The sequence below is a fragment of the Polyodon spathula genome, chromosome 4 (genome assembly GCF_017654505.1).
Source record: "Polyodon spathula isolate WHYD16114869_AA chromosome 4, ASM1765450v1, whole genome shotgun sequence".
Classification (NCBI taxonomy): Eukaryota; Metazoa; Chordata; class Actinopteri; order Acipenseriformes; family Polyodontidae; genus Polyodon; species Polyodon spathula.
Window position 1 is genome coordinate 97,266,387 of NC_054537.1, and position 8,603 is coordinate 97,274,989.

The 8,603-nt window shown below is 44.8% G+C and overlaps 1 protein-coding gene across 7 annotated transcripts in view; it reads left to right on the top strand.

Moving 5' to 3' along the window:
- The window catches only part of LOC121315196 (plectin-like), a 125,086-nt gene that overhangs the window by 66,880 nt on the left and 49,603 nt on the right, over window positions 1–8,603 (top strand). For 3 of the 7 annotated variants that reach the window (XM_041249259.1, XM_041249254.1, XM_041249255.1), the window contains exons 3-7: window positions 87–101; window positions 2,146–2,235; window positions 3,499–3,534; window positions 4,284–4,361; window positions 6,338–6,430. In XM_041249259.1, the coding sequence (XP_041105193.1) occupies window positions 87–101; window positions 2,146–2,235; window positions 3,499–3,534; window positions 4,284–4,361; window positions 6,338–6,430 (312 nt within the window). The remainder of the gene's footprint in view (window positions 1–86; window positions 102–2,145; window positions 2,236–3,498; window positions 3,535–4,283; window positions 4,362–6,337; window positions 6,431–8,603) is intronic. The other 4 variants (XM_041249260.1, XM_041249256.1, XM_041249257.1 and 1 more) reach the window with 3 other exon arrangements.

Here is an 8,603-nt window from a genome sequence, read left to right on the forward strand (position 1 = left end):
ACCTTTTCCTCTTCTCTCTCTCTCTCTCTCTCTCTCTCTCTCTCTCTCTCTCTCTCTCTCTCTCTCTCTCTCTCTTTTCCCTTCAGCACTGGAGAGCTCAGGTATGTGCTGTCCATGAATATACCCGAGATGAACAGTTGAAAGGAGTGCCATGTGCTCCACATTCTTTGCTGCATGTAGACCAGTTGTTTTAATTTTGAACAATGCTGAATGAAAGAACTGTGCCGAACCATGTCCCATCACAGAGCTTCTCAGAGTCCACTTCTCTTCTTGGGGCTGTAGATTCCCATCCAGCCTCGACCTGTTCAATCCTGTGCCGTTCACAAGATCTGCAACAGAAGACAGTCCTGCAGGTTTGAACTGGAGCATGCAGAACCAGACACCAGATAGAAAGCTGTTGATTTCTTGTGATTTCAACAGCATGGGGACAGCGGTTCTCATTTTCTACAAGACCATCAGAGATCCTATAGAAGGGGAAAAAACCCCAGAACTAAACAAGTTCAAACCAATTCATTAATTTCTGCAGTATGTGCTGTGTTCTGTATTTCCGTTGTTGTACAAGCTCACACATAATGATGGAGTGACTCAAAGGGCTATGCTACTGGACTACACATATTCCATCAAACAGCTGTTGGGTTTTTACAAAGTAAAAATAAAACTGAGGTCCTATGAAGTGAAGTAAAATGGATCAAAAGAAAATAGTTGTTCTTTCTTTCAGTATGTGCAAGCAGAAATGTACTTTTTGGTTATTATTTTGCATGTTCAGTCTTTTTTTAGTTAACATTTAGTTAATATTTTGTGGATTTGCTTTTTGTTTTTTATTCACTAACCATTCTGAAGTCTGAGATTGTTGAGGAGACATTAAATTTAGAACTTGGACTCAGCAAGATTCTTCATCATCAGAGGAAACTAGGAATAACACGTTATGCAGAACTAGCCATGGTTTCTAACATACAGGGTGATTTAGAAGGCAAGTTTACCACATGAGATGTGGTGCATTGATGTGGTAACCTTACCTTCTTATCACCCTGTGTACTGTTCAGTGAAGATTTTACACAAACTTTGATTATTTGATCATGTGTAGAATCTCAAATGTCAGCTCGCATTGCACATGTATTTGTGTTTTGGAAATGCGAGTGTGCTTTGCATACTTTGGTTCAGTAAATAGATCTCAGAACAGTCACCTCAGAACAGTTTGTAGCTCTCTAATCTGAAGGAGTTGATTAAACTGGTATTCCACCTTGCTGACCTAAAAAACAGGCTGTCCAGGGTAAAGAAAACATCGATAGAAACTTACATAGTACAGCATTACAACTATCTGGCATTCCATGAGCAGGAAGAAGGGTCCTTCACCAGTTCATTCCATGTGCAGATGGAAGGGTCCTGCACCAGTTCATTCTATGGGTAGGAAGGGTCCTGCACCAGTTCATTCTATGGGTAGGAAGGGTCCTGCACCAGTTCATTCCATGTGCAGGAGGAAGGGTCCTGCACCAGTTCATTCCATGTGCGGATGGAAGGGTCCTGCACCAGTTCATTCCATGTGCGGATGGAAGGGTCCTGCACCAGTTCATTCTATGGGTAGGAAGGGTCCTGCACCAGTTCATTCCATGTGCAGGTGGAAGGGTCCTGCACCAGTTTATTCCATGTGCAGGAGGAAGGGTCCTGCACCAGTTCATTCCATTCCATGTGCAGATGGAAGGGTCCTGCACCAGTTCATTCCATGTGCAGGTTGAAGGGTCCCGCACCAGTTCATTCCATGAGCAGGTGTAAGGGTTCTGGATTCCATTTGTATCATTTCTGTAACTGGGAAGATATTTTTGCTCAAGGGAGATTTGAGGAATTTGGTGTTTTTCAAAACAATAACTAAAAAAAAACTTTTTCAGGCTGCAGGCTATAGAACAGCAAAACGTTTAGCAGTCATCCACTTGAATCTGGTGTTTTCAGGTTCCTGGTTGTCGCCTAAACTCAGAACCAGCTGAGGCTGAGAGTTACAGTTTACTGTGACATCTGTTTACCAGATTTCATGTGGATCCAAACTTACTCTATTATAATTAAGGCTAAATTATTTCTGATCATGAGTAAGATCATCCCTAGTTATTATGTGTACTTACTGGTAACACTTATCTGTGTGTGCCCCTCTCCTAGGCCCAGCGCCACATCAGTGACCTGTATGAAGACCTCAGAGATGGACACAACCTGATCTCGCTGCTGGAGGTCCTCTCAGGGGAGAGCCTGGTGAGTCCTGGTGGGGTTTTAAAAACTCTCAGCTTCTGCACCTCCCCCGTGACTCACTGCAGTCACCCCCTGTCACCCCCATTTTCGCGGCTGCTCAAGGGGTATTTGATACTTTTATGTAAGACTGCTCTGTAAGGACACTGTATACTTTACATTTTGCAACCCACTCCTCTACCCCCTTCCCTCCTCCTCCTCGGAAACAGATCCTACACTAAAGTGTTCCAGTAATTCCTTGCGGTTCACTAACGATTGGAATTTGTTCAGCATTTCCAGAGTAGCAGAAGGGAATTCCATGGAGGGTGCAGTCTTCTTCCAGTAGAAACTATGCGGTTTTGCAGGTTTCAGTTATTGGAGTCCCTGCTCACTAAATGAGAGAGATGAGAGAGAGAGATGGTCAAAGCAGGGAACACCATTTTACCCTTGAACAGAGTGTGCTTCTTTGAGAGTTGAAGCACAGCCAGGTAGCCCTTGCACAGTGCTTCTCATTTATGCTGGGCTGGCCTGTGAGGGTGGCCTCTGATTGGTGCTGCTCAGTCCCATTGGGCTGGCCTGTGAGGGTGGCCTCTGATTGGTGCTGCTCAGTCCCATTGGGCTGGCCTGTGAGGGTGGCCTCTGATTGGTGCTGCTCAGTCCCGTTGGGCTGGCCTGTGAGGGTGGCCTCTGATTGGTGCTGCTCAGTCCCGTTGGGCTGGCCTGTGAGGGTGGCCTCTGATTGGTGCTGCTCAGTCCCGTTGGGCTGGCCTGTGAGGGTGGCCTCTGATTGGTGCTGCTCAGTCCCGTTGGGCTGGCCTGTGAGGGTGGCCTCTGATTGGTGCTGCTCAGTCCCGTTGGGCTGGCCTGTGAGGGTGACCTCTGATTGGTGCTGCTCAGTCCCGTTGGGCTGGCCTGTGAGGCTGTGGAGCAACTTGCTGTCATTCCAGTCCCTCCTGCACCCTGGCTGGTGTTTCTGATAGATAGTGGAGCTCCATTACGAAGTGGGGGTTAAAGTGGGGAAAGCTTAGCTGTATGATTAAAAACCGCTTTCGGATTTTACTCTTTCATATTATTATCCCTTGTCTGTTCTCTGGTGCGGTTGTAGATCATTGTCCTCCTAAGACTGCTTTGATTCCTGATCCACAGAAACCTCACTTTGCTTCTTTCTGTGAACTGTGTGCCCTGTTTGATTCCTGGTTTTCCTTTTATGCCTCCTGCTTCCTGACCTCTGCCTTGACCTTTGCCCTATCGTCTTTGCCTCTTTTCTTGCACTGCTCTTGCTGGGGGTAGCCGAGGGAGCGAGACGTTATGAGGAACTTGAAGTTGGTGAGTGGGTCTGCACTAATGAACCTTTAAGAGTATTAGTGGGATGTAGTAGAGCTGTAGAGAACTGAATGTACAAAATTATGTGCGTGTTGCAGTAATTCATTTATTTTGGTAAATATTTTGGTCCCATAAAAATATAAAGAAAGAAATGTTCTCCAATAGGGAGCCTTGCTTGTGACACAATGCAAACCCAGCCAATATGAGCTTTACTAACCCTTCAGCTGACACCTGACTGGCTGGGCCGTAGGCTCGGTGTATGTTCATATAGTGTGAGACTGCCGCTATCTGATCTTTGGATCAGGGGAAAAGACTTACATCACTGTAAAATATGGAAAGATTTGAAGTCCAGTGGGGTGGGGTGTCATCAGCACCTGGACTTCGTATGATTTAGATCTGAAGGTGCAAGTGGCTACAGGGGAAGCTTCTAGCTACTCCAACACCAGACAGAACCATGCAGTGACACTTAGAATTCCAGCTAGTGCCTTCACAAAATGGTTCATCCCTGCCAGTATCCAGACTAGAACTGCACACCTGGGTTATTCAAGCTGTAATTGGGGACTAGGGGGAATATTGTATTTGCCATAAATACAACTAAATTTGATCATCCTGCTGGTTTTATCTGTTCATCTTTCTGAGTGGCACTCCACCCTTTTCCTTGTGCCCATTCGTGCCCACAAATAAGGGCTGCCAGTGAGGAGAGGGCAGCACCCCTACCCTTCTCCAACTCCCTGCTTTCTGTCTCTCCACAGCCCCGGGAGAAAGGGCGCATGCGTTTCCACAAGCTGCAGAATGTACAGATGGCACTGGACTTCCTCAAACACCGCCAGGTAAGACTGACATCAGAGATTTCAGGAACTCCTGATTATCCAACAAGATGAATACTTCCAGTGTGCTGTATTGCAATGTCTAGTGACAGGACCCCAGTGAAAAGGATTCTGCATGATTAACTGTGTGCTGTATTGCAATGTCTAGTGACAGGACCCCAGTGAAAAGGATTCTGCATGATTAACTGTGTGCTGTATTGCAATGTCTAGTGACAGGACCCCAGTGAAGAGGATTCTGCATGATTAACTGTGTGCTGTATTGCAATGTCTAGTGACAGGACCCCAGTGAAAAGGATTCTGCATGATTAACTGTGTGCTGTATTGCAATGTCTAGTGACAGGACCCCAGTGAAAAGGATTCTGCATGATTAACTGTGTGCTGTATTGCAATGTCTAGTGAAAGGACCCCAGTGAAAAGGATTCTGCATGATTAACTGTGTGCTGTATTGCAATGTCTAGTGACAGGACCCCAGTGAAGAGGATTCTGCATGATTAACTGTGTGCTGTATTGCAATGTCTAGTGACAGGACCCCAGTGAAAAGGATTCTGCATGATTAACTGTGTGCTGTATTGCAATGTCTAGTGACAGGACCCCAGTGAAAAGGATTCTGCATGATTAACTGTGTGCTGTATTGCAATGTCTAGTGACAGGACCCCAGTGAAGAGGATTCTGCATGATTAACTGTGTGCTGTATTGCAATGTCTAGTGACAGGACCCCAGTGAAAAGGATTCTGCATGTTTAACTGTGTGCTGTTGTGGAAGGGGTGTGGGTAATTCACTGACAAGGAGACAGACAGGTGTATTTGTGAAACACCACACAGGTGCCCAGTTTTATTTTAGGCCGGCTCTTTTTTTTTTCCTTGTATTTTTCTCTCCGGTAGAGGGCACTGTTGACCGTGGGCTGCCTATCAACGATGATAGACAGCACCACGGAAATACCACAGCTGGTACACGACCTGCAAATGCACTCGCAGGTGCTCAAAGAAATAATAATGAAAACAGAAGGCGAAAAGAACAAGGGAAAATAAAACAGTAATAAAACTACAAATAAAAGGTGCTGCACTCGGCAGCGTTATCCCGGTCGCCGCTACCCGCACGACCCGGATCACCGTCCTGCTCTCTCGGCTATCTCGCCTGCTCTTTCACAATACGCCGGGGTCTGCCCAAGGGTTCCCCGCTCTCTCTCTCTGTCTCGCTGATTCCCGGTCCCGAATCAAAGTGTCCGCACCCTTAGCGCGTCTAAGTGGGCAGACCTGAGGAAACAACAGAGCGTTATTTTATAGGACCGACAATCACCCAAGACCCGCCTCTCGGCCATTCAGAGAGGGGGAAAGTCCACACTCACACTTTCCCACCTCCCCGTGTCACTGCCATGACTCACAGGCGGTTGTTGGGCGACTGCCGCCCTCTTCCTGCAGCCCGTGAACACGCCAGCAGAGTCAGCACAGATCTCTCCCTGTTACAGCTGTATTGCAATGTCTAGTGAAAGGACCCCAGTGAAAAGGATTCTGCATGATTAACTGTGTGCTGTATTGCAATGTCTAGTGACAGGACGCCAGTGAAAAGGATTCTGCATGATTAACTGTGTGCTGTATTGCAATGTCTAGTGAAAGGACCCCAGTGAAAAGGATTCTGCATGATTAACTGTGTGCTGTATTGCAATGTCTAGTGACAGGACCCCAGTGAAGAGGATTCTGCATGATTAACTGTGTGCTGTATTGCAATGTCTAGTGAAAGGACCCCAGTGAAAAGGATTCTGCATGATTAACTGTGTGCTGTATTGCAATGTCTAGTGACAGGACGCCAGTGAAAAGGATTCTGCATGATTAACTGTGTGCTGTATTGCAATGTCTAGTGACAGGACCCCAGTGAAGAGGATTCTGCATGATTAACTGTGTGCTGTATTGCCATGCGTAGTATTACTTTGAACTACTTTGAATTTAAAGCATCAACAATCTCTATTTGTTTTGTTTTTTTAGGTTAAACTAGTGAATATCCGAAACGATGACATTGCAGACGGAAACCCAAAACTGACCCTGGGGCTGATATGGACCATCATCCTCCACTTCCAGGTTAGTATGTTACCCACTGCAAAAACCACTTCCTGTACAGTGAGTAGATCAGAAATCACCATGAAAACTACTTCCTGTACAGTAGATCAGACACCTCCATGAAAACTACTTCCTGTACAGTGAGACATCACCATGAAAACTACTTCCTGTACAGTGAGACATCACCATGAAAACTACTTCCTGTACAGTGAGACATAACCATGAAAACTACTTCCTGTACAGTGAGTAGATCAGACATCACCATGAAAACGACTTCCTGTACAGTGAGACATCACCATGAAAACTACCTCCTGTACAGTGAGTAGATCAGACATCACCATGAAAACTACTTCCTGTACAGTGAGTAGATCAGACATCACCATGAAAACTACTTCCTGTACAGTGAGACACCTCCATGAAAACTACTTCCTGTACAGTGAGTAGATCAGACATCACCATGAAAACTACTTCCTGTACAGTGAGACATCACCGTGAAAACTACTTCCTGTACAGTGAGACATCACCATGATAACTACTTCCTGTACAGTGAGTAGATCGGAAATCACCATGAAAACTACTTCCTGTACAGTGAGTAGATCAGACATCACCATGAAAACGACTTCCTGTACAGTGAGTAGATCTGACATCACCATGAAAACTACTTCCTGTACAGTAGATCAGACATCACCATGAAAACTACTTCCTGTACAGTGAGACATCACCATGAAAACTACTTCCTGTACAGTAGAGACATCACCATGAAAACTACTTCCTGTACAGTGAGACATCTCCATGAAAACTACTTCCTGTACAGTGAGACATCACCATGAAAACTACTTCCTGTACAGTGAGTAGATCAAACATCACCATGAAAACGACTTCCTGTACAGTGAGACATCACCATGATAACTACTTCCTGTACAGTGAGTAGATCAGAAATCACCATGAAAACTACTTCCTGTACAGTGAGTAGATCAGACATCACCATGAAAACGACTTCCTGTACAGTGAGTAGATCTGACATCACCATGAAAACTACTTCCTGTACAGTGAGACACCTCCATGAAAACTACTTCCTGTACAGTGAGTAGATCTGACATCACCATGAAAACTACTTCCTGTACAGTGAGACACCTCCATGAAAACTACTTCCTGTACAGTGAGACATCACCATGAAAACTACTTCCTGTACAGTGAGTAGATCAGACATCACCATGAAAACGACTTCCTGTACAGTGAGACATCACCATGATAACTACTTCCTGTACAGTGAGACATCACCATGAAAACTACTTCCTGTACAGTGAGTAGATGAGACATCACCATGAAAACGACTTCCTGTACAGTGAGTAGATCAGACATCACCATGAAAACTACTTTCTGTACAGTGAGACATCACCATGAAAACTACTTCCTGTACAGTGAGTAGATCTGACATCACCATGAAAACTACTTCCTGTACAGTGAGACATCACCATGAAAACTACTTCCTGTACAGTGAGTAGATCAGACATCACCATGCAAACTACTTCCTGTACAGTGAGTAGATCAGACATCACCATGAAAACTACTTCCTGTACAGTGAGTAGATGAGACTCCTCCATGCTTGACAGGCCACTAGCGTAGAGAATGACTTTCACTGCACAACTGTCCGCTCCGCACCACCCAGCTGTATGCACCCATTATAACGGGGGCTTCATAGCTCTCCTGTGCCCTAGCCTTTCTAGAAGCCTTCCACTACATTTTCAAATCAGAATCTGAATTCCGTTCACTGCGAGATCATATCTGTGGTCATATCGGTCTAGAAATGGAAGAGAAAAGGTTAGAATCTCACAGTTGATTTTTCTTTTTTTTTTTACATCAATGTTGAGGTTCACAGTAAACGTTTCAGATACTGTGTATCACTGACACTGTATCACTGTGTAAAGTTCATAGTGCTTCACCACAATGACCGCACAAAGTGTAATGTATGATTTCAGATGGAGTAAGCTTCAAAATTACTTTTTTTTTTTTTTTTTTTTTTTTTTTTAGTTTAGGGTTGACTAACCAAAGTTTCCATGTGCAGATGTGTAATTTGGTCATCAAGTATTTTTTTTCTATTTAAGCAATCTGAATCAACTATTTATTATAGACCGGCTGGATATTTAATCTGTGATCTAACCATCTGGTTCAGTGAGTCACAATTTCCTCAGAT